At 51.2% G+C, this 22,029-nt stretch overlaps 14 protein-coding genes across 23 annotated transcripts; 9 read left to right on the forward strand and 5 right to left on the reverse strand.

Moving 5' to 3' along the window:
* Nucleotides 1-736: 736 nt before the first annotated feature.
* KVP18_003875 (uncharacterized protein) lies at nt 737-3,243 on the forward strand (the record flags this gene model as incomplete). Of its 3 annotated transcripts, none has more annotated exons than XM_067955981.1 (5): nt 737-777; nt 841-894; nt 953-1,238; nt 1,295-1,354; nt 1,381-1,974. In XM_067955981.1, 5 exons carry the CDS (start codon nt 737-739, stop codon nt 1,972-1,974), a joined length of 1,035 nt encoding a protein of 344 aa, XP_067809648.1.
* A 363-nt stretch (nt 3,244-3,606) lies between these two features.
* Nucleotides 3,607-4,626, forward strand: KVP18_003885 (uncharacterized protein; the record flags this gene model as incomplete). Its single annotated transcript, XM_067955997.1, has 1 exon — nt 3,607-4,626. One exon carries the CDS (start codon nt 3,607-3,609, stop codon nt 4,624-4,626), a length of 1,020 nt encoding a protein of 339 aa, XP_067809663.1.
* A 1,366-nt stretch (nt 4,627-5,992) lies between these two features.
* KVP18_003877 (uncharacterized protein) lies at nt 5,993-6,385 on the forward strand (the record flags this gene model as incomplete). The annotated part of the gene is made up of 1 exon (XM_067955984.1): nt 5,993-6,385. One exon carries the CDS (start codon nt 5,993-5,995, stop codon nt 6,383-6,385), a length of 393 nt encoding a protein of 130 aa, XP_067809651.1.
* A 164-nt stretch (nt 6,386-6,549) lies between these two features.
* KVP18_003882 (uncharacterized protein) lies at nt 6,550-8,328 on the forward strand (the record flags this gene model as incomplete). The annotated part of the gene is made up of 1 exon (XM_067955993.1): nt 6,550-8,328. One exon carries the CDS (start codon nt 6,550-6,552, stop codon nt 8,326-8,328), a length of 1,779 nt encoding a protein of 592 aa, XP_067809659.1.
* A 56-nt stretch (nt 8,329-8,384) lies between these two features.
* KVP18_003887 (uncharacterized protein) lies at nt 8,385-10,790 on the forward strand (the record flags this gene model as incomplete). The annotated part of the gene is made up of 1 exon (XM_067956001.1): nt 8,385-10,790. The coding sequence occupies one exon, from the start codon at nt 8,385-8,387 to the stop codon at nt 10,788-10,790; it is 2,406 nt and encodes an 801-aa protein (XP_067809667.1).
* Nucleotides 10,791-11,068: 278 nt separating this feature from the next.
* KVP18_003884 (uncharacterized protein) lies at nt 11,069-11,516 on the reverse strand (the record flags this gene model as incomplete). Its single annotated transcript, XM_067955996.1, has 2 exons — nt 11,069-11,188; nt 11,274-11,516. 2 exons carry the CDS (start codon nt 11,514-11,516, stop codon nt 11,069-11,071), a joined length of 363 nt encoding a protein of 120 aa, XP_067809662.1.
* A 33-nt stretch (nt 11,517-11,549) lies between these two features.
* On the reverse strand, nt 11,550-12,258 carry KVP18_003878 (uncharacterized protein; the record flags this gene model as incomplete). 2 transcript variants are annotated; one of them, XM_067955985.1, is made up of 3 exons in its annotated part: nt 11,550-11,885; nt 11,914-12,057; nt 12,087-12,092. In XM_067955985.1, the coding sequence occupies 3 exons, from the start codon at nt 12,090-12,092 to the stop codon at nt 11,550-11,552; spliced, it is 486 nt and encodes a 161-aa protein (XP_067809652.1). The 2 variants fall into 2 exon arrangements, with proteins under 2 accessions (XP_067809652.1, XP_067809653.1); XM_067955986.1 differs by adding an exon at nt 12,244-12,258 and having other exon boundaries at nt 11,878-12,057; nt 12,087-12,191.
* Nucleotides 12,259-12,607: 349 nt separating this feature from the next.
* On the reverse strand, nt 12,608-13,075 carry KVP18_003888 (uncharacterized protein; the record flags this gene model as incomplete). Of its 2 annotated transcripts, XM_067956002.1 has the most annotated exons (2): nt 12,608-12,922; nt 12,980-13,075. In XM_067956002.1, the coding sequence occupies 2 exons, from the start codon at nt 13,073-13,075 to the stop codon at nt 12,608-12,610; spliced, it is 411 nt and encodes a 136-aa protein (XP_067809668.1). The 2 variants fall into 2 exon arrangements, with proteins under 2 accessions (XP_067809668.1, XP_067809669.1); XM_067956003.1 differs by having other exon boundaries at nt 12,608-13,075.
* Nucleotides 13,076-14,567: 1,492 nt separating this feature from the next.
* On the forward strand, nt 14,568-14,923 carry KVP18_003880 (uncharacterized protein; the record flags this gene model as incomplete). Its single annotated transcript, XM_067955991.1, has 2 exons — nt 14,568-14,597; nt 14,642-14,923. 2 exons carry the CDS (start codon nt 14,568-14,570, stop codon nt 14,921-14,923), a joined length of 312 nt encoding a protein of 103 aa, XP_067809657.1.
* A 526-nt stretch (nt 14,924-15,449) lies between these two features.
* On the forward strand, nt 15,450-15,824 carry KVP18_003883 (uncharacterized protein; the record flags this gene model as incomplete). 2 transcript variants are annotated; one of them, XM_067955994.1, is made up of 2 exons in its annotated part: nt 15,558-15,600; nt 15,646-15,824. In XM_067955994.1, 2 exons carry the CDS (start codon nt 15,558-15,560, stop codon nt 15,822-15,824), a joined length of 222 nt encoding a protein of 73 aa, XP_067809660.1. The 2 variants fall into 2 exon arrangements, with proteins under 2 accessions (XP_067809661.1, XP_067809660.1); XM_067955995.1 differs by having other exon boundaries at nt 15,450-15,824.
* A 147-nt stretch (nt 15,825-15,971) lies between these two features.
* Nucleotides 15,972-16,503, forward strand: KVP18_003881 (uncharacterized protein; the record flags this gene model as incomplete). The annotated part of the gene is made up of 3 exons (XM_067955992.1): nt 15,972-16,247; nt 16,311-16,406; nt 16,474-16,503. The coding sequence occupies 3 exons, from the start codon at nt 15,972-15,974 to the stop codon at nt 16,501-16,503; spliced, it is 402 nt and encodes a 133-aa protein (XP_067809658.1).
* A 421-nt stretch (nt 16,504-16,924) lies between these two features.
* Nucleotides 16,925-19,303, reverse strand: KVP18_003886 (uncharacterized protein; the record flags this gene model as incomplete). Of its 3 annotated transcripts, XM_067955998.1 has the most annotated exons (5): nt 16,925-17,485; nt 17,514-18,449; nt 18,479-18,940; nt 19,036-19,129; nt 19,158-19,303. In XM_067955998.1, 5 exons carry the CDS (start codon nt 19,301-19,303, stop codon nt 16,925-16,927), a joined length of 2,199 nt encoding a protein of 732 aa, XP_067809664.1. The 3 variants fall into 3 exon arrangements, with proteins under 3 accessions (XP_067809664.1, XP_067809666.1, XP_067809665.1); XM_067955999.1 differs by lacking the exons at nt 19,036-19,129; nt 19,158-19,303 and having other exon boundaries at nt 17,445-18,449; nt 18,479-18,778; XM_067956000.1 differs by lacking the exons at nt 17,514-18,449; nt 18,479-18,940; nt 19,036-19,129; nt 19,158-19,303 and having other exon boundaries at nt 16,925-17,368.
* Nucleotides 19,304-19,596: 293 nt separating this feature from the next.
* Nucleotides 19,597-20,769, reverse strand: KVP18_003876 (uncharacterized protein; the record flags this gene model as incomplete). Its single annotated transcript, XM_067955983.1, has 1 exon — nt 19,597-20,769. The coding sequence occupies one exon, from the start codon at nt 20,767-20,769 to the stop codon at nt 19,597-19,599; it is 1,173 nt and encodes a 390-aa protein (XP_067809650.1).
* A 134-nt stretch (nt 20,770-20,903) lies between these two features.
* KVP18_003879 (uncharacterized protein) lies at nt 20,904-21,866 on the forward strand (the record flags this gene model as incomplete). Of its 3 annotated transcripts, XM_067955990.1 has the most annotated exons (2): nt 20,904-21,394; nt 21,422-21,866. In XM_067955990.1, the coding sequence occupies 2 exons, from the start codon at nt 20,904-20,906 to the stop codon at nt 21,864-21,866; spliced, it is 936 nt and encodes a 311-aa protein (XP_067809656.1). The 3 variants fall into 3 exon arrangements, with proteins under 3 accessions (XP_067809656.1, XP_067809654.1, XP_067809655.1); XM_067955988.1 differs by lacking the exon at nt 21,422-21,866 and having other exon boundaries at nt 20,904-21,398; XM_067955989.1 differs by lacking the exon at nt 20,904-21,394 and having other exon boundaries at nt 21,453-21,866.
* Nucleotides 21,867-22,029: the final 163 nt, after the last annotated feature.

Raw genomic sequence — 22,029 nt, forward strand, 5'->3', positions numbered from 1 at the left:
GGGACACGAACCATTCAGGCACTTCGGCCCTGCCAAGACTCAGAAGATAAGCTGAAATGACAAGTGATAGCATGTAGAATGTAATCTATTATACATTGTTGGCCGTGTTGCCCCGCAACTCATATCCCTTCATCATGGCGAAAATGCAGGCTCCACGTGGTTGGACGCTAGACAACGCAGTGATTCCCCAAGAATTCAAACAGATTAAAAGTCGGGTTGCGCAAGACATTAAAAGCACTTTTTGATGGTGGATCCTGTAGAGACATCAAGCATTCTCAACCATCTTTGCCGCACCTACACCGATTTCTCGGATGGGCACGTGTTCTTGGTGCTGTGCAGGGCCCAATTCGATGCTGGGAGGGCGGAGGGGATTATGCGAGAGGGAGGACTCCCAGCTATCAGAAAAGACCTCACACTCAAAGGTATAGCCGTACCGAGCAAATAATTCTGGGAGTCGTTCTTTTTATGATTTACAGAGGCTTTATCACTTTCTCACAAGCAGCAGGGCACACTCAAAACGGCACCGGCGAAATCCACATCCCTCGAAATTCCATCCAGACCCTCACCTGATGAACTGTCGGGAGAATCCACTTCTTCCCCACGCCTTTCCGAATGTTCTCCCACAGAAAATCCGTCCTCGGCAAAAGACAACAACTGGTCGCCTGTTAAGCGGCTGGTCGCCTCGAACACACCTGAGTCCTTCGTGACGGCTACCTCGGCCATATCTTCCCCTAAAATGTGCGAGTCATTGGGTATTCGCGACGTTGTCGCAGATTCGTAAGTCGGTATTTTTAATTCTATTTACCATCTATATCGACTTTCCTCATTTGAGTTTTTCAGTCCCGCGACTTCCCAGTTAGTCGACCGCATGCTGCGAGACCTCAGAGAGAAAGCGTGGGGTCCGACTAAAACCATTCCTTTCTGTTGCATTTTTTTCATTTATATTTGTCAGCCAGCCTGATCAGTCAGGGGTATACAGTGAAGCCGGCAATCCGTTCGCCGTTGACCTCGACCGACGGAAAACTGAGATCGACAGATTCAGAGATATTCTGAAGAGGGGCGAATGTCCGCACAACAAAGCCGTAGACGTTCTCTCAGATGACGATGACGACATAGGTAGATTCGCTGCTCATTATTTGCACCATCTCCGATTTCAGATGCTGTTTTTGGCCCTGAGGACATTCCAGGCCCGCTGGCCTACCATCGACGCAACAACGGACCCCATGATGCGGATGGCGGTACGGATGCACTTGTTTGGATTTCTTGGTTATTATTTATGTCTCATCTTTAGCAGACCAGTCTGGTTTTGTGGAGTCTGGGCGAAATTTCACTCGGTCGTGGTTCAACGTCACGGGTGAGTTTTTGCCTGATCTAATTGAGGACAAGAACGAAATAAAGGTAGAATCTTCTGCAGGTTTTATTATTGTAGAATGCTGTGACTCTTCTAGATTTCGTGGTGACGTCTTCCAGATCGGAGTGTCGGTATGGAATCGATTGTACGACTACCAAAAAGTCGCGGTGAGCTGGTGCTGGGAACTTTTCAAGCGAGGCTTTGGCGGGATTCTGGGTGACGATATGGGACTGGGCAAGACTGTGCAGACTGCGGTGTTTTTGCGGGGGCTGTTTAAGTCTGGCAATGCCTTCAGAGTGCTGATTATTTCTCCTCTGTCCGTAATGAACCAATGGGAGTCGGAGTTGAGTAAGTGGTGCCCAAGGTGTCGAGTAGTGGTGTTTCACGGCTCATCAAAGGGGGCGGATCTGAGTCAATTCGCCATCCCCACCGTCGTTCTGTCCACATACGACACCTTCCGCAACGCGAAAAGGTCGGTACGCGAGTTAGTTAAGCACGCGTATATGGTACGTTATACTTTACATGCACCTCCAGCCTGTGTGTTGAATACTGGCACGTGGCTGTTCTCGACGAAGCCCACCGAATCAAAAATCCTAAAGCTGCCTGTACCAAGGCCGTGTTAAAGCTTCGCAGCCACTGTCGTCTTCTTTTGACAGGAACGCCACTCATGAATCGTCATGACGAACTCTGGTCGCTGTTTCACTTTGCGCAGCCGGGGTTACTCGCAGACCATCGAAGCTTCAAAGTCCTTTACGGAGACCCAATCCGGAAGGGGTCCCTCAGGAACGCCACGCCTCTCCAGGTTGAACTTAAGAAGAGGGCGGCACTGCAGTTGCGGATGGTCATTGCCCCACACTTCCTTCGACGACAAAAAGAGGACGTGTTTCTGAAGACGGACGAGGGGCCTTCTCGGGGTCCTGTCGTCAGAGGCAAGGTCGATGTTGTCATCTGGTTGCCCCTCTCGACGTTACAGTGGAATGTCTACGAGCGAGTACTCGACACGAGATTCGTTAAAGAACTCCGCCGCGGGCGGCTGGAGAATCGGGGGATCTGTGCACTGCAGGCGATTAGTCTGCTGAAGAAGGTGACGAAGCACCCGATTTTGCTGTTACAACCAGAAGACCAAGCGTGGAGAGTGCAATCTGGCTACAAGAATCGGGTTCCGAGTGAGGTCCTGGCGGTGTGGTAATGCCAGCTCCCGAGGCCGCCAATGAACCTGTGGACGGCATGTCACTTAACGAGTGAGTTATTGTACCACTGTTCCTATATTTCCTTGCAGTAACGAGTGCTTCGGAATGAGCTCTCATTCGGAAGTCACCTCCACGTCGAAACTTCGGGATATGAGCGCCAAGCTCGGTTTTCTCTACGCGATGGTCTCGCGAATTGTCCTAAGCGAACACAGGGTGCTTATTTTCTCAGACTCCACAAAAATGTTGGACCTGGTGGGTTCTAACATTGCGTTGGTAATTCTCTTCCAGATTGAATACGCCGTGCTCAATGTCGTAGGATGCTCCTACACTCGCATTGACGGGTCGATTCGTGAGTGTTTGGCGATCGTCGTGGTTATCTTATTTTCAGTCAATGAGGAGCGCACGCGGCGAATACAGGCATTCCAATCGGGGGAGAATCAGGCGTGCATTCTGACCACGCGGTCAGGAGGGGTTGGGCTGAATCTTACCGCTGCCGATCGAGTCATAATACTGGACCCCGACTGGAACCCAGCTGTGGACTCCCAGGCTGTAGACCGAGCCCACCGCATTGGGCAAAAGCAAGACGTCGTCGTGTACAGACTATTCACGGCTGGTGCCATAGAGGACCACATGTTTCGGCTGCAAGTGTTCAAGCAGGGGCTAACTCGAACCACGCTGGAGCACGTTGACCAGACAAGGTAAACGCTTAAGACTTAGCTCTGTAAACCCTCTCCAGCCACTTCAGTGCAGAGGACTTGCGCAAAATATTTACTCTACAACCAGCTGAGGACTCAGACACGTTGCAGATTCTCAAAGAGCAAGCTTCAATGGTGGATGAACCCCTCAAGCCCATGCTGGAGGGTGACGGTTGCTGCGAGGGAGTTATCGCATACCACAGTCACGAAGATATCTTTGAGAGACTGAAGGTCTACGAAGGAAAATAGTAAAACTTCATTTGTTCAAGAAGGTTGCCAGAGAGCTATTGCGTGCCGCAGTACGGAGATATCTTTGGGGGGCTGAAGGTCTATGAAGGAAATAGTAAAACTTCATTTGTCAAAATCAACGATGTCCTTCTCACAACTGACGGTCGTACTTCTGTACAAGCTGGGGATAGTCTTGCGATGGATGAAACTGTTGCTCTTTGGACCTGCTTCAAAGACTGACTCGAACGCCTGGGCGGTCGCGTTTGTTAAGCTGTTTATGGCTCTGCAGTTGACGGGACGTGAGGCTGAGATCCATTTGCGAGAGGTTGCTCTGGGTGTGAGTCCTTGGATAGCTCGGCTCGCGTTGTGGATTGGCCGCAAATCGGGGTTGGAGATGATGCACAGCATGGCGTACGGACGAACACTTCTACGAGACCGTATCGTCAATGAATCTCTGGAACGCGGCGCACATCAACTTATTACGATTGGAGGAGGGTACGAAGTACACTCTCTGCAGGTGGTGAAGCAAATGGAAACGAAGGGCCGTAAGATACGAGTTGTGGAGGTGGACTTCCCTCACATACAAAGCCAGAAACGACAGAGGTTGCAGAGCCAGCAGCTTGAAGCAGATGTCAAATGGGTCGCGTGCGATTTTCAACCTGGGGAGTTGGAAAGGCTTCTGAAGGAGGTGGTGCTCCCAGATGCTGAGGCCGTAGTGGTCATCGAGGGCGTCTTTTCGTATCTTACCCATGACGAAGCAAGATCGACGTTAAGAGCTGTCAAGAACGCTGTGCGAAAAACCAGTTGCCCGCCTATAACGGTTTTCGCTGACAATTTCACTTGGGATTTCTTGAATGCACCGCGTCGAGACATGACTTGGAGCGGTCTGTGGAGTTTTGTCAAGGATGGAATGACACTGGAAGGTGCACTGATGCTGGACTGCGCCACTCGAGGGTGCCCTTTGAAGGAGGGGTTCAGATTGGACCAGGCTGCCGACGATTATGAGGCCAATGCTGTCACCTTTTTCAACTACGTGTCGACTATAACTCCCTTAATGTCGTTGGGCGAGTTCGGCACGGAGGCTATGGCAAAGCATGTGGAACAGGTGGCTGCGCTTTTCTGCCCATTTGATAAGTATTTTTGCGCGAAGATGGAATTATAACGGGTTAAACATATTACGTTTCCACATTATTCGGAGTGAATCCAAAAAAACCGAATCGGAGGAGTTTCGTTGAATATCCCAATGTTTCGCCGAAACCAGATAGGAATGGGGTCGCAATCCTCCACGAAACGTAGATTGTGGTATGAACACTGAGTGACAAGTGATCCACGTGTACCACCTCTTGCATAAAGAATTCGGTGTTCTCAAAGCGCCTCTCTGTGGTCGCCATGCAGACAGCACGCGATTTGGAGTCATCCTGGCGAAGGAAGCCACGAAGGACGTTTACAAAGGTACGCGTAAGAGATCTGGTGAGTAAAAGCAGAATACCCATACGATTCGTAAAGACAGTCGGCCGCGATGATCATATCCGCCTGAGAATGCATAAACTGAACAAGAAATGTGCCATCGTTTACCCTTTGGAGTTCGCGAGAATCGTCGCAGCAGAGCCAGTCCAGTTCCACCGTTCGACAGTAATTTCCAACGCTGTTGGCGTTGACGTTGAATCTGAAAAGATGGTGAGACACTGGAGAATCGAAGGAGCACAGACTTCAGATTGTCAATGACTTCGTCAGTGAAGTCAGATAAGGTGGTGGATATGCCTTGTTTGGCAAGAATGATGCCTGTGGTCCCAACACCAGCTCCAAGTTCCAAAATATTCCTAGTGGAAAATTTCTGCGTTGATGTCAACACCAGCCGACTCACGTTGCGGTGGTGGAGCATGTATTCAGCGAGAGCGAAGCCCGCTTGCCACAGACTGGATAATGGACACGGCCATTGACTGACGTGGTCCCTATTTGGCGCCAGTTTCTCCGAAGTCGGAGAGGAATTGGTTCTGAATTGAAAAAGAAAGTCGCGAAAACGAAATCTGGCGTTGGTTTGGCTTTCCATTCATAGAGCAGCTCAACAGCGCGTTCGGACGGACAGGGAGCTGGGCGGATATCAAAACCAATCGAAAAAAGGAATAAATGTTGGGACTAACATTTGTTGATGTGGTTCAGCAGCGCTAGAACGGCTTCCGGTCGGGGGGGAAACTCCAAAATGAGGCTGTTCTCCACCACGGAAAGAATGCATTCCTGGAAAGCGTAAACAGGGCCATTCAGGTGTCACACCTCCGACAGGCTCTCCTCGTACAAAACTCGTTTGATCGTGTCGACATCCGCTCCGCCGACCACTGCGTCAACGCCATCCTGTGGGACCACCAAGCGTGAGAAGTCGGGCTGTCATTAGAATTCTCGTAATTTCACAGTGTGTGTCGAGCAAAGCTTCCTAAGGTACGGTGGTGGTAAATCGCTGAGTGGACCGCCAACTAGTTGTTGGACTAAAGTTGTTTTGAGACTGAAACAACGATAAGCGTGTAATTAGTAAAATGGATGCCTATATTCGGTTAGGCTGTGGCACGCGATTCTCGAAGTCCAAGGCTTGCCACCTCACCACTGATCACGGTCCCAATATGGAGCAGGCCACGTTTTGGCAGTCTGACTGCCTCATTGTTAACCCTCTCGGACCCCTGGAGTCGCACCCTACACTGGAAAGCATCATACCGTGGGCACCGCTTCTTCATGCGGATGTGATTCTCGACCCGTGCACACCGAAAACCGCAGCGCAGATGTCTGACGACAACTCCTTATGGTGCGCTGACAAATCGTCGATGGATGGCGAGTCGCACTCCACTCTGACCATCTCCCGCATGTTGTACGACAGGCGTCAGCAACTCAAGGCGCCATCCTCTTCAAATTCAGAACGGGACACTTCTGGTTGACAACACCAGATTCGCATTTAATTTAAATTCATTTTTCTTTTTTCTTTCAGTTATCATGTGTTCGTGTTTTCAATGTTTTTCTTGTGTGCAGAAAACGGTTCTTACTGGGGAATGATGACACGTGGTTGGTTCTGGCACTTGTTGACCTGGAAAATACGACTTTCATGCAACATGTTGAACGAGGTCACTACCACCCGCAGCGGCTCCACTCCTACGATCGGATGAAAAACGCTTACCTCACCCATTACCATGACGCGTACAGTATGGAGGAGCCGCACGGCGGCTTCCACCGCGCAGGGGGGACTGAGTATCAGAGGGAGTTCCTAGGAGACTTCCACCCATATTACTACGGGTCGCCGGTGGCAAACAGGCCTCCACCAATCCAGCGACCGAACTATGGAGCCCAAGAGATCAGCAACCCACTAATCCATCGAACGAACTATGGAGCCCGAGAGATCAGCGACCCACTAATCCAGCAACCCTACTATGGAGCCCGAGAGATCAGCAACCCACCAATCCAGCAACCCTACCATGTAGCCCCAGAGATCAGCAACCCACCAATCCAGCGACCCTACTACGGAGCCCAGGATATCAGCAACCCACCAATCCAGCAACCCTACCATGTAGTCCCAGAGATCAGCAACCCACCAATCCAGCAACCCCTCTATGGAACCCAAAAGATGAGCAACCCACGAATCCAGCAACCCTACCACCGAGAGCCTGAGGCAAATATAAGCTACCACCCCTACCAACCCCCGTGGTCCCCCCCAGTTGTGGAGCCGGCGGCCCCAAGAGCACCGCTGGCGTTGGAAACAGTGCGGTTCAGTCGACACACTCCGCCTCCTATCCCATGGGTAGCCATGAAATCCTCGGATAGGCACCAACCAAAGAAAAAGGCGCTTACCTCCGCAACACCACCCACCCTCGCAAGCGCGTCGCCGAAGTCACCCAAACACCGGAAACCTCGGAGATTGGCATTAGCCCCGCCATTGCCACCAGTAGTTGTGGCTGGATTCACCAAGCAACAGTCTGAGCAGTTCTACGTCGGTCCGCAGGACGTGCACTACAGCGCTTTCGCGCCTGAGAAGACAAAGGGGAAAAGGCGAAAGGTTCCACCGCTAAAGTGGTGGTTGGGAGAGCGCTGTGAGTATAAAAGAGGCAAGGGAGACATGCCTCGCCTCACATACATTGTGAAGGTTGACCAGACCACCGATCGCAGACTGTCCCATCACGAGAAGATTCCGCTAGTTGAAGAGTTGCCGGTCCCGTCGAAAGTGGCCAAATGGAAGGCTGTTACGCAAACCCGACAAGAAAACCCCGTTGGTAGAGCTTTGGAATTGGTGGGTGACGTATTTGAGTCGGAGGAAGGCGGTTTCTCAAGTGACAGCACCTGGGAGGCCGTTGCTGCCAGTAGCACTGAAAGTTTGGTGTTCCTCCAGCAATCCGAGGAGATGGTAGACGTCTCGCTAGAATCGGATTCAGAAGTCGGGTCCTTGTTTCGAGACGCCGAGGAAGACGAGTCACCAATGAGACCACTGCTGGCGACTGACATGGCAGCGCTTCTGACTGGTATGGGTCCGCATCGCGTGCGGGTATTCCGAAGCTACTCCGACATCCACTACGTGCACAACGAAGAGTATGCCGCCGGACTTCTATTTCGGAATGCAGTGTTCACCAGCGTGCTAGTCAGGTTGAGTCCTGGTGAGATGTGTAGAGACGTCTCGTCCAACCGTTTCCAACTGACTCTGCTATCAGGTTCGGAGGTCACTCTGGAGCAAACTCCTAGTGCCGTACTGAGACATGCGAACCGTGTAGCCATGGTGTCAGGGGAACCGGTGGACGTCACGTCAGGTTGGACATACGAGTTGGTGAACCACTCGGTATGCGACATGGCACACGTCATGGCGGTGATCACGGATGAGGACTGGATAAGCGACTTGTGACATTCTGCAGCAAGTATTTTGACTTAAAAATGCTTTCAAAACTCTGAATTGGTCCCATGCACCGGTTCTTCGTGTTTGCCGGTTCGAGGTGCGCCGGTGACTCCCTTATACGCAACCTCGTTCCCAAGGGTTACTTTGTGGTGGAAGGCCCCCAAGGATCGGCCATCTTCAACCTCGAAAATCGGCGAGTAGGGTCATTTTGCAGCCCTCTACTCGAACTCCACGTCGACTATGGCCCTGTACAGATTGTACAGGAGTTACGAAATTCAGATGGTGTGGACGTCGCTAGGGTTGGAGACCTAAGGACTCGGTTTGTTCACGGAGCAGAGATCGACGTCAACTTCGTGCGAAACGCTGTGGTCTTCAAACTACGGTCCCAGCCGGCATTGGAAGTGACGTGGCAAACACGATCAGACAAAAGAGTCGTCCTCACTCTAGACGAGTGTCTGGACGCCTATAATGCACATCGGATCGTCGATTTTCTGTGCTTGACTGAATCTCAGGTCATAGAATGGTTCCAGAGCATTCCAGGCATGCATCTCGTGGTGCAAGGTCTCGAGATGCGCGACCCGCGCCTGTCTTTTACCACATTAAGGGGGTACGACAAGGGGGCCACCCGAGGCACATGGCTGAAGCCGTTGGCAGTTGAGACTCCCAGTGACATGGGAAGCCTGAAATGTGCAAGTCCGATGGTGACCAACACTACCCCTAGGCGTTCCGTGTTCAACGACCCCAACAAGGTTAGGTTACGGAACGAACCGACGTCTACGATCTTCGACGACCCGACGCCGCTGAAGTTCCCCCCCCGCCCTCTGGTGAGCAAGGCGATCCCGTCGGACCCTCCGACGCAGGAATCCCCATCACAGCCCGACGGATATGCTACTGAAGCCCCAGTTACCCAGATATGCGCGGAGTATTTCAGCGATGCTGTTGCTCGTGAAACAATCGCCAACTGTGAAAACGGAGGCCCACTGCGGCTTTACAACTCCTCTGGAGCTGTATCTCCTCCGCCCATGGTGACCGACATTTCTTCCGAATCATCCGACAGCGAGTCGCCCTGTGAGGAGACCGACGCTCTGTCCTCCGCAGAGTCGTGTTGCATGAACGATGCGTCAACCAAGGCCCCCTCTCCCAGTGCAGGGTCCGCCGGAGACTGTCGATATGGCACTGCCGCACAAGAGCACCCGCCGATTACGTTGTCCAGCACAGTGTTCTTCATGTTCTTTGATGAGTCCAGGGACTGCCATTCCGAGTTCAGGACAAGAATGCGTCGTTTGGGGTACAGTGTAGATAGATGTCCTGTCTACCCGAACACTCTTGCCGTAAGGAACAAAGGTGTCGTAATCGCTCGATTCCACAACCCGTCCCTCGTGGTAGATCTACCTCCTCCTGAGGTCCGCCGGTTATTGGCATCCTTCGAAGCTGACAAGCTGTCCCTGCAAGTGGGACATGTACCCAGCACTCCATGTCGACTGAATCACGAAAAGTTCGGACCTGTAGATGTGGAGGTTACGTCACGGAGTATTGTTTTTGGAGGACGCGTCGCGTGGACGTGCACACCTGAAAAGGTCCTCGTGCTCACAGACCACCCAAACTCCGCTTCAGTAGATGAGCTGCTGGCATTTGTCTCGTGGAGCCAGGCGCACCTAACTAATTGGTTTGCCCATGTGCGAGGGTTGAAATTCCGAATGATTCCGAAACCATGGAATCATTTGATGTTCGTCATGGCAGAGAGGCTCGGCTACCGGCTGATTGCCCAGCCTCCGGTGGAATACGTGTTCGAGAGGCCGGCTTCGGGGTGGCCAACTGGGACAATTTCGAGAGGGCGGTCCGCCGTGAGGAGAGCCTCGGCCACAGATGTGAGGCGTCGGCAGTCTGTGTCGCCGACGGCGGCGCGACCTGCGGATGTTCCTCGGCCCCCAAGCCAGAGCGGCCAAGGATTTCGGTCAACGTTCCCTAAGAGAGAGCCAGCCGCATCCGAACCTCCGACTAGCCGCCACGCGGCCGCTTCGACAGGCGGATGGTACTACCTCTTTGGAGACCCTGCCGTCTTGCAGGAGGATGTGAAAGCGGCGTTTCTTGAGAGCGGATTGCAGATTGCTGGGGGTAGCATCCTGCGCGGCGGAGCGCCCGTGGGTAGCTTTGATGGCTTCTGTCTCCACCTCTCGGAACCTCGGAGAGAACGGGCGGAGATCGTCGCAACGCTGTCGGAAGTGGAGGTGGAGGTGTCGCAAGTGCCTACCGCGGGCTTCCAGTACGCGGACTCCGTGCGAGTATCGCTCGACCATGGTTGCAGACAGGCAACGTTCTCTATGAACTCCAGCCGGGCTGTGTGGAAGTGGAACAGCGCTCGACAGGCCAGTCTGGTCGAAGCAGAGACGACCGAGACTGGGGAGTGGATGCTGCTTCTGGAATACTGTGAAGGCATTATTGCAGGCTGGTTTGGCAGAGTCACAGGTTAGTGTTCGTAGCATCTTAGGGATCTCAACCGCTTTGCAGGTTTCCGATTTCATGTGTCTGCTCCGTGTGATCCCAGAGCATTCTATGCTCAAGAATCCGGATACAGGCGGACTACAAGAGGGACGGAGAACCACTACAGCAAGAATGTTGGTTCTCAGATGATCGACCATTGAGAATAAACTCCGACGTCTGATAAAGTTATTGAAGCACTGCTTTATTAAACCGAGGGTTCTTATGTTGTCGCAAACTCTTGAAAATAAAATGATTCCATTTTCGAAAGTTATACAGATGCGAGAACGGTAGCATGCCCGTACCGAGGGCTGACCATGTTTGGTCCCTTCTGCCATGTGTCCAGCTCAGGCCGATAGAAATCGACGACGGGCAACACTGCAGAACCATCCTGGAAATGAATTGGAATATAATAAAATGAAATGTACTAGAATTGCGCAAAATGCACGTAATAAAAATTGAGGAAATCCACCGACCTGCCCTCCAGTTGTGACAACGGAATCGGATATGGAACAGGCGGCGTGATCGAAACGGCTCGAGGGCATTGGTGCTCCAAACCGCCACGATTTCAGCTCCATCGTGAAGATTTCCAGAGAATTGTGAACTTTGTGAGAGTTGTCGGTCCCGCCGAAAGCGTAGATGGAGCCCAGAACCTTCACTGCCGCGCCAGCCGAGCGGACGTGAAGAAGGTCGGAGGGGAAGGCAGTCCACTTGTCCATGCGAATATCATAGGCCTCCATAGTGTTGAGGCGCTACTGACGAACCAAAAAGACCCTCACCTCGCCACTGGTGCCTCCCATGACGTACAGGGTATTGTCGTCGGCCACACAACACGATGCTGACGAGCGACAGGAGAGCATGGGTGCGCACTGCAGAATGTGAGCAACCAGATTGCATAAACCGACGAAACCCACCTCCGTCCAGCTTCTCATTCGTGGATCCAGTGCCTCCACTGATGCCAGTAGTTCCTGCGAGTCATACCCGCCAACAGCGTAAACGCGACCTTTCAGCTGAGCCGTAGACAGGTTTCGGCGGGCGTATTGCAGCTCGGGACCTGACGTCCATGTGTCAGAAAGCACGTCATAAATCTGGGATGTGATCCCTAACGATTCTCACCTCTGTCGAGTACAGAGCCTTGTAGTCGAGGTTGAATCCGCCTGTCACGACTATTTGGCCCTTCAAGTTCTCAGCACCAAAATATGTTCTTTCGATTTCGAGCGGGGAGGCAGGTTTCCATTGTTGAAGAGCGACATCCAAGACCTGGCGTTAGATAAACACAGGAAACTCACTTCCATCGAACTGAGATGCGCAACTCCATCAAATCCCCCGAGCGAAAAGCACAATGGGTACGGGAAGAACTTAATGCCATAGAAATCGGCTTCGCTGACAAGGCCCTGAAAAAAATAACAAGAGGAAAAATATAAAGTAATAGAATAAAACTCACACGAGATTCTCCGACATTGCTGGGCCGAGGAAGTTCAGTTGGTTCGCGAAGAAAATTCAAAATACTGCGAAAAGCAGTGGAGTCGCGATCGAAGAAAATGCGACCATTGCGATCTCGAGCAATCTGATGTCGTCCAGCCAGGACAGCTTCCAAGAAGGACCCTGGGGACAAATGGGAAAGAGGCAAGCCGAACACAAGGAGAATAAAGCCACCAACCTCTTTGCTGCGCCAGCGTTCTTCGCGATGTTTCGAAGATCGCGCCGCCGACATTCAGCTCGACCACCGTATGCGCAGCGAGGCTGGCGTCCTGCACCTTTTCTCTCTCAAGAGAGAGAGCCTCGGAAGCCTGAAGAAAAATGATTCCATTTATAAGATAAAGGCGGATAGAAATATATTGCGTACAAGCCTGTGGCGCTCTCTGTCTCTCTGCAAGCTAGCGAAGTGGGCAGCCTTTTCGCTGGAAAACCGCTGTCGTTCCTCCTCGATTTTCCGCCGAGTGTCGTCGCGTTCTTCAGTGAGTTGACGGATTTGATTCGAGACGTCGGCATCCATTTTTCGCCTCATCTCCTTCAATTTCGCTTCCTCCCGTTCCACCTTCATTTGTAGTTCGGTGAAATGCCTTTCCTTCTCCTCCAGAAACCTGCATCGCTCATCGTCCAGCCCTGTGCGTTTGGATGTCAACTGGAATACAAATAAAGATAAACTAATGAACCTAACATAATGCCGGAATGCACCTACCTCATCCTGCACGCGGCCGAGCCACTGATTATACACGCGGCGCACATCCCCTGCCATGTCTTCAAAGGCCCGCTGGAGGACGTAACAATGCTTCATGGCCTAGACCCCACCTCTGACAAGGAGAAGGCGTCATTCTCTTCCGTCCACTTTTCTTCCCGAAACGGAGAATTAGAGAAAGATGACATCAAAATGGCGATTTCCAGAATTGAAATGGAGAACGCAAAAAAGAGAAATCGCAGAAAATCAGCTTAGCACACGCACCAAGAAATGGAAAAAAAGAAATGTACACATATATTCCATTTTTTCTTCCAATTTTTCGTCAAGTTGCAACTCGAAAAGTGACGTGTCCTAATCTAGAATATGCGAGTGGCTGGTGAGACTCGGAGAGAAAACTGGACCTGGTTGTGCGCCTTGCACCTCGCAGGCACTCGCACTGAGAATGACTTCTGGAGGGACAGCAGGGATACTCCAGAAGCGCAGGGGTCGTGGAAGGCGAAAGGACGCCACGTTGTACGTGGTAAACGGCAGCAGCAACGAGACGAGCAGCTGCCGTTTGTGGTGCCTGACTCACAGAGAGCAGGCGAAGTCGTTGTACTGTGCAGATTTGGAATGGCTACGAGGAGATCGATACATGACACGCAGACAGAAAGTTTCTCCAATGACGACTCCGACGCCTCGTCAGACGAAGGAGCCAGACAGGCATCAATCGAGCAGGGCGATGATAAGGAAATTTGACCTCAATTCTCCAACAGCATTTTAACTGTCTCAGCAATTTGAAGCTCGTCTCCTTTGGGAAGTATGTACTCACAAAAAATGGCTGCAAAAAATAATGCATGAAATAATAAATTCCTCACCTAACTGCTGCTCATTCAGCTGAAACGCCAATCCAACCTTGCTGAGCACCTGCCTCAGCTGATCGGAGCGGATCATTCCAGGGCGGCTCTCGTATTGCGACAGGGCCTTGGTGATGTCTAAAAATGATGAAGGATACTAGTGCAAATGTCCGATGAATAAGATAATGATAAAATACCCTCTTCTAGTCTCTCAAGCGGTGTGGACGCAACCTTGGCAAATTCCTCGAATGTGAAAAACGGTGTCTCCCAACAAGAGGCATGGTCAACGCCTTCAGCCAATGCACGACTTTTGGTTTCTGACACTAGACCAATTATTAAATCTTACCTGCCTCCAAGACTTGCAAGTCCTTCCTAAGGATCTGGGTGCCCAGCGACTTCAACAAGTAGACCATCCTGCGCCCTGAAATGCGGTCACTCGGACCAGGACAGAATGACAGGAACGCATCGCGAAGGTCCATCGAATTATTCCAGAATATCAAACTTTTCTGTAAGTTGGTTCCCACAGCTCTGTGGCTTGTGTATGCCTTGCAAGTTTATTCAGAGAATGTTCTGGCTGGTGCAACTACAAGTTATGGGGAGAGTTAACCAGTAGGTAGAACGATACCTGAACTTGGTGTCATTTCTTTGCTAACGAGCGTGTCAGATGGATATACTCCGGTAAGAGGCCGTGGAGTGGGCACGGGTGGGTGCCTATCCTGCTATCTCTCATCGTAACTCTCGGAGTGGACCTTTACATGGTGGGTGCCGTTGATTCGTTTCCAATCGTCAGTATTATTTATTTTTCAATTGTTTTAATGATTACCTGCAGTATGAAGACGTTTCTTCCGTGTATGAATTGCTAAGTCTGTCACCCACCACGCCTTGCGGCTCCGTCGCCTCTCATGGTCGCCGTATGCTTGCGGCGCACCACCCCGACGTCTATGACGGAGACTCAACGTCCTTTTACGAAATTCGAGACGCGATCAAGATGATTTCAAACCCTGTCGCGAGGTCCAACTACGACCGATTCGGGGACCTCAGTACGTTTGCAACATTTAAAGGTAGGCTGAGTTATCGAGAGGTTGTAATGATTCTGTCCCTGCTGACGTGATTCCAGTCACCGAGCAGCACTGGCCAGGCATATTGGTAAAGTCGATCGGCGAGCTGGCCATGCGGCTCGGTCTCGGTTGGCTCCTTACTATGGGGTCGACCACCGAATATCAATGGGTACGTTCTTTTTGCTTTTCGACTTTTCTTCTTATATATTTCGCAGGTTTACCATTCAGCCTGCGTTTTCTCAGCTTTCTATGAATTGTTCACTCGCTTGTATCCTGAAGCCTCTGAAACATCAACAATAAGTAATCCGATTCGGAAGTGGTATCTTGTCATGTTGTGTTCTCTGAACAGGAGGTTAATCGAATTACAGCTTGGTTTTTTTCCTCGGCATTCGGAGCAGCCTTTCGGTCGATCAAGGGTTACTGGCCACTAGTGCCCTTTCAATTGGTTTCCCTGACGCGCGCTCTCTCCCTGACGGTCCTCTTTTTCCTGAGGTTTAACTACTCCCAGATCGCTGATTACTGGCGCACGGTTATTCTCCCAGAGCATGATGTCTCTGATCATGAAAAAGGTAGGATTCAATGATGTGCTCAACTCATTTGTTGCCAGGACTGCTTCTGCATACTGACAGGCGCCGCCTTGAGTGTCTTTTGAGTTCGCATCGTCGACTTCTCCAGATAGCGAGCGATATGGCTGAAGGGTTGGATAACATCGATGAAGACACAGAGGCAGGTGAGATCATTTTTATCCTTGGGGCGGGGTCATACATCTTTTCAGGCCTGGCTCTATTCAAATCAATGGAGGCTGAGCATGTTGTGCTGTCTAACCGAATCGACGTGAACACGATGACCAAGGCACTACAAGACGAGATGGAGCGGGAAAAGCTGCTAAGCGGACAACTGGGTATGCTTGCTGGGTTAGTATGGGTTTGTTTCCTTGTTAAATCGTTGTTGTGAACGGAAGTCCCATACACAGAATTAACTCTGGGGAACTCTTGGGGTTTGGGTCAAAATTCTAAACCTTTGGTAAGATCGAATCATGAATCACTATTAAAAATGTTTTTCTTTCTTAAACCTGGTTAAATTGGCATTTTCGAATTGGACATGAGCAGACCCAACATGACCCTCCTATTCAATGACATCCGTCAGGGTGTCGCCATCTCCAAGCAGTTACGACACGTCACTTCGTCTGAAAAACAACAGCGAAGGAACAGTCGACTGCCGGGAGTGGTCTTGGGTATCACCCCGAGGAGTCCGCGGTCCCTCTCTAAGTCGCCCAACGAAAATCGGCAAGCCAGTGATGAGCCTGAGAACGATCCGCTGTTTAAATTGGAGAATAATACGTGGGTGGTTGCGAACTGCACCGACCACTCCAACTCTGTAGGTTCCTATATTTTTCGCATCTTTTATTTATTTTTCCATTCTTTTGGTATTGCATTCTAGGAACCCCTTCTGATTGAGAAAGCAAAGATCCATCACAATGCGTGTATTTCCGGCTGTCGTGACGTGACTATCCATATCAAGCCCAAGATCAACCAGGTCACGCTCGGTGAGATTTAGTACAGTTGTTATTTGTGTGTTTTATTTTGTGATTATTCCTCCTCAGATTCTTGTCACCATGTCAACGTTGTACTGACGGACCTTATATCATCGGTCGAGATTATCAGATGCAAGCGTATACAGGTGCAAGTCACAGGTTCTGTGCCTTGCTTCCACCTGGACTGCGTTGACGGTTGTACTGTCTTTTTGTCTGACAGCTCAAAGGATGCGCAATTTACCACCTCGAAGATCAGGTGAGGATTTATTCTTATTGTGTATCTAGATTCTTTATTCCATTCTGACGTGACGTTTTCCAGTGAAATTAACGTCTCATTCCCCAGGGCAGACGGCGAGTACGTTAAGACCCCCATACCAGAGCAGTATACGCATAGTATCAAGGGTGAGAAGATTGAGTCAGCCGTTTCGGGACTGTACTCATGATTGCCATTAACTGATTTTGATGAACGAAGAACTTAGTTTTAATCGTAATCACAAAAGTCCTGCATGTAGAACGCTTTTTACATCATCGCGCGTCCTTCACTTTGGAGACGGGAAGTAGGCCGTCGCGCTGGCTTAAAACGATCAGAGCTTTTCCAGCCGAATTGCTGTCTACCCTTTCGAAACAGCTCCTGAATGTATCGCGGAGTTAAAGGTGTGGAGGACTTCCATCTGTACTCAAACATGCCGTTGAGGACGGATATGATGTGGAGTGATGAGGTCTTCTGCATTGAACTCATGATCACTCGAGCCGCTCCGCAGCCCCTGGCTCCTAAGTTGGTAAGGACCTTGCGTCGCCAGTTAAAACACCTTTCATAGGCGATGATAGGAAGAAGGGCATCTTTCCAGAGGCTGGCGTCAACCTCTGGAGGGGTGTCAGGAAGAAGACCCGCGGGGGGAACGCCGTTTTTCACCTTCTTCTTCAGCGCCATTTCCTTGTTCTTCTTGTCTTCGAAGCAAGTCATGTCCACCAAGACGGAATCAAAGGCGCTGTCGTCGTTAAAGACTTTCACGCCCTTTAGCGCCTCGATCAGCTCGTCCTCAAGTCGCACGAAAGCCCGAGTGCACGCGAAGCACAATCCCTGCGTTCGTCAGCCCGCCAGTCCTCACCGTCAGAACGGCGCCTCGGCCTGTGCCGGGTGGCACAAGCGATGTGGTATGCGAAACCACAACCTCCACAAGCAGAGGCAAATACGTGTCCAGCTCTTCAGGAAGCCGGTTGAGCTCGACATCCAACTCAACAGCGTCAGCAAATGTCAAACGCTCGGGGAGCGCCACAGCGTCGGTCTCTCTGATGTACTCTCGAATGCGCGCACTAAAGAGCTCATACAGCCGACGGCTGACGGCAGTCACGTCATTGGCGATGACAGTGCCATTACTCGTGGCAGGAGGTAACACTACTACACCGCATGGGGGCTCACCAGGGGTGTGGTTCAGGGGGCACACCGTCGGACGTCCGATGTCCACCTGGTAATCCATCGCCGCTAACAGCAGCGGGTACTCAGGCCTCAGCGAGTCCAGAAAATCTGTCAACTCACGTTCCAGACGTAGGCAGAGCACCTCCAAGTTGGGTCGAGCCTTCAGGTGTTCCCGAAATAGTCGCCACCCCTTCGGATCGACGAAACCCTTGGTGCCCGAGGAAATATCGTCTTCGGTGACAGAAGCAGTATGCAAAACTGGCTCCTCATAGTCGTCGTCCTCGTCGTTTTCCTCGTTGTCGTCACAGACGAACAGGTCTGCATCTTCGTATTGGACCTCCATGTCGGACTCCTCTTCAGAGCCCGAATCGTTTACGACTGCGACTATGCCGTCGGTATCGTCGATCCACTCGTTAGCCTCATATTTGTCCATCTCTCCTTTGCCTACATAGGTGGCCTGGTCTGCGAGAGCTCCCTGCCGTATTAACCTGTGCGACAGAGCCCAGACCACCCGCTCGAAAGGAGCGCATTTGTTCTCGAATTCGTCTAGCTTAACGTCTGTCTCAGCGCGAGGCGCGTCCTTGTCCTCGTCAACTTCGTCTTCCACGATGTCCTCTGCATCTTCCATCTGAATGAAAATAACCTGGCGTAACGCACATCTTCGGAGTTGAAGGCGACGGCCGAGGCAGACAGCCCTTCAGCGTCCTGGTAGGCATCCGCTCCAACTGTGGCGACCAGCAGGGACGTCAAATCCAGCAACGGAGGCTGTGGATCCAGCCACAGTGACGGTCGCTTTGTTTGCGCCGTCATAACTTCCTTGAACAACTTTAGGTTCTCTGGCCATTCGCAATTTGACACCTCAAATGCCCCAGAGAGCTCCCTGTTGGTTGCGTTTTCGAGGCGCAGCAAAGCGACCTGGGTGTCGTACAGAAGGCTATACTCTTCGTCGGGCACCATAGAAAAGCGCTGGTCCTCTGCGTCCTCATCCTCCTCGTCGATGACATCACGATCGAACTTTGCAATACAGTTCGCCTCAGCGGTGAGCCGTTTCAACAGCTCTTCAAGCACAACGTACTCATTGATAGAAGCAGTTACATTCGAAGCTGCGGTGTTGTGAATCTGCGGAGAATATCAATTCAAATCCTAAAAAACCCTAAACCGTAAAAATACCCTAAAATATGGAATAAATCTCTGTGATGAGTAAACCCGCCGACCTGTGTCAAGAGACCAGTTTTTCGCTCCTCCACAGTGGGTATCAACGAGTCTTTGATCGCGTCCGACACCCAGTTTGGAGTGTAAGCCAGATTCCTGCGTGACTCGAGTCTACGGCGCTCACCTGAATATAGGCGGCGCCAGCGGCCATCCGACACTAACGCCACGCTTGACTGTGCGAATCCGAGTTTTGTGTGTGATTGCGCCAACAGGAGCATCCTCGGCGGAACCAGATAAGGAGCCCAGGGACCGTTCTGGGGAGACTGACATGCTCGGTAATGCGGATTTGCCTTTTTCCCAAAGAAACAGAGCACGACCCCAAGACGGAGGTGTGCGCGCATGGACTGGGGTAAGACGAAGTGTTCCTGGGACTCACAGAAGAAACGATTCAACAGGATAAAAATTATTCAGAGTTGTAGAAATCTGCGTTCACACTATCACCATTTGAATAAAGTATACAATTCAATTGCTTGTCAATGATGTTCTTTTGAATATCTGATCTATCAGTTCTGACGGTGGTGTAGTGGACACAAAAGAATTGAAGTTCCCATCATTTCGTTTCTTCAAATAATGAGATTGCCATTTGGGCCAGTCAGACAATGAGATAGTGCCATGTCAGAGTATAGTTCAGTTGGTAACCGCTTAATCTCGACTATCTTTGGTATTTCCCGGCGACGGCCGTGAGCATTGATCCACAGCAGGTTTAGTGCCGCCTGGTCGGTGCGGGAGCATGGTAGCTTAGGGGATTTCAAAGAAGGCTTCCTCGAGTGTATCGGCAGTGTGGCGCAGCGCTTGTGCTTTTTCCAATCCCCTTCGATATGGGCACTACCAGTGAACCACGGATCCGCCGCTTCAGTCTTGTCAAGGAAGCAGTTCGGATCGAGGGCGCATGCGAGCCACCATATGAAAATAGCGTCGAGATGAATCTTTGACTTCGAAATTATCGTGCAGCCAGCTCCAAACATCCGTTGCTCTAGACTTTTACGAGGAGAGGGCAGATAAGCCAGCATGGAGTCTGGAACGAAGTAGTACGAGATGAAGCTCTGCGGATAGCACCAAGCCACTCCAGTTTTGTCGGCCTCATTCAACGCGGCTTGCCATCGGCTTTCGAAGGAGGACTTGACGTTGTCCTCAGGGCGGCAGAGCAGCCGCACAGAGCTGTCCATCCAAAATACGGCGTCTGGCCGAAGGCCCAGGTCCCACTTGTCGAACATTACGTTATGGATGACTACAGGTTTGAACCTAAACTCGTTGAGGAAACCCACGTAGGAAGGGTAATCGCCCAGGTCCATAAGAATGTAGTGCACATTGCAAAGACGCTTGATTTCAGCTGCCAACTCCTCCGGCAGACCCATGTCAACAAACACCATTTCCAGATCTGGGAGACAGGTGCGAAACGAGCGGATCATGTCCTTCGCCTCTTTGTAGTGCTCGACGTCAGATATTGCCGTCACGCCCACGACATTTCGTATTGTATCCGTGTTTGATGAATGACAGTAATCTTGCATCAAATGGGCCTGGGCCGTCGGCACAACAATCGGCTTACCCAGTGCGCCTAGGTCGGAAGAGCGATACTGTAGTACACCGGTACTGCAAGCAGTTTCTTGACTAGTTCGAGAAAACGATTGGCTGGGTCCAAGCCCAACTGCCACTGTTCGGAAGGACACGTAGAGGCATAGACATACCGCTGGTATCAGTAGACCGAATCCTGCAAGTCGAAACCTGGAGAGCGGCATATAGACTATTATTGTAGCAAGCAACCCGCAGCCTGCAGCTAAACATGGATGATTGCAGCTAATCATAGACGAAACCACATGGGAATTACCAATCGCAAGTGAATTTGCACGTTTGAAAGTTGAAATTGAAATCGATGACGGATGGCACAGACGTCTCAAACAAGCTGCTTGTGCCCGACCCTCCACGCGGCAGGTCTACCAGCGTCAGCAGTCGGAGAGTCTCGCTGAGTTCGCAGCTGAGGTACTCCTGTAATTTGAGCGACGGGGACTCTGACGACGATGAGGACGTCTCGTTGCTGGCATTCGTCGTGGACGAGATGATGAGTGTGAGGCTGGGAACGTCATCGGCTTTGTCGGCGCGAAACCCGCCTCCGAAATCGTCCTTGGCCGTGTTCGACTCGATACCAATGACACCCTTCAGGGACTTCCTTCGGATTCCTTTGCAGGTGGAACGATTCCTGGTGTATGCCACGTTGAACTGCTGGAACCTTGTGCTTTACGATTTGACATTCGGACCCCTTCAGGTAGGTGTGGCACTCGATTATTGGTACCCGTTCCAGGCTGCCAGGAGTTTCGTTCTGTTGCTCAAAGCTGTAGCATGGTTGACAAAAAAAAGGGTTCGGATGTAAGTCCAGGTTCTCGCTTTACATAGGTGTGGGTCTCGCCTCTACGCTGCCTGCAAGATGTCTTCGTGTCTCAGATCCCCAAGGATCTCGAGCTCTCCTGAACCCGAGCTCGACCAGTCCGAGATTGAGGCGTTGCTGGACCCACTTGATACACGTCCCGATGGCACGATGCGAACGGAAGGGCTGCCTCGTTGCCCCACTAGACCAATGATGGTGGACTTTCTGCGGGTATCTGTCATTGTTACCGGAGTCGTTTTCTTTCAATACCTGGACCTGTCTGTTCTCTACCATTACGTCCGAGCACAGTCCTTCATGAAGCTCTACGTCATCAACAACATTGTGGAAATCGTAGAGAGGATGTGGCGGTCTTTGGGGGTAGATCTTCACTACGAGCTCTGCAGGTCAGCAGACGCCTTCAATCTCAGTCTGAGAAAAAACATTGTTGAAGCTGGTGAGCCGATTACAGGATGAATACTGTTCAATCTTTTTTTGAGGACCATGATCGTTCTCATGTCGACATCTTCGTCAATAATGTCTGCAGCTGACCCCCAGGAACCCAGCTCACTGCCCTGGCCCGCTCCACACAAGCCAATCTGGATATTCTTGCTCCTCCCAGCAATCTTACTTCACACAA

Source organism: the organism of the source record quoted next (genome assembly GCF_019968955.1).
Source record: "MAG: Porospora cf. gigantea A chromosome Unknown PgA_NODE_330_length_22029_cov_308.97, whole genome shotgun sequence".
In the NCBI taxonomy this organism is placed as follows: Eukaryota; Apicomplexa; class Conoidasida; order Eugregarinorida; family Porosporidae; genus Porospora; species Porospora cf. gigantea A.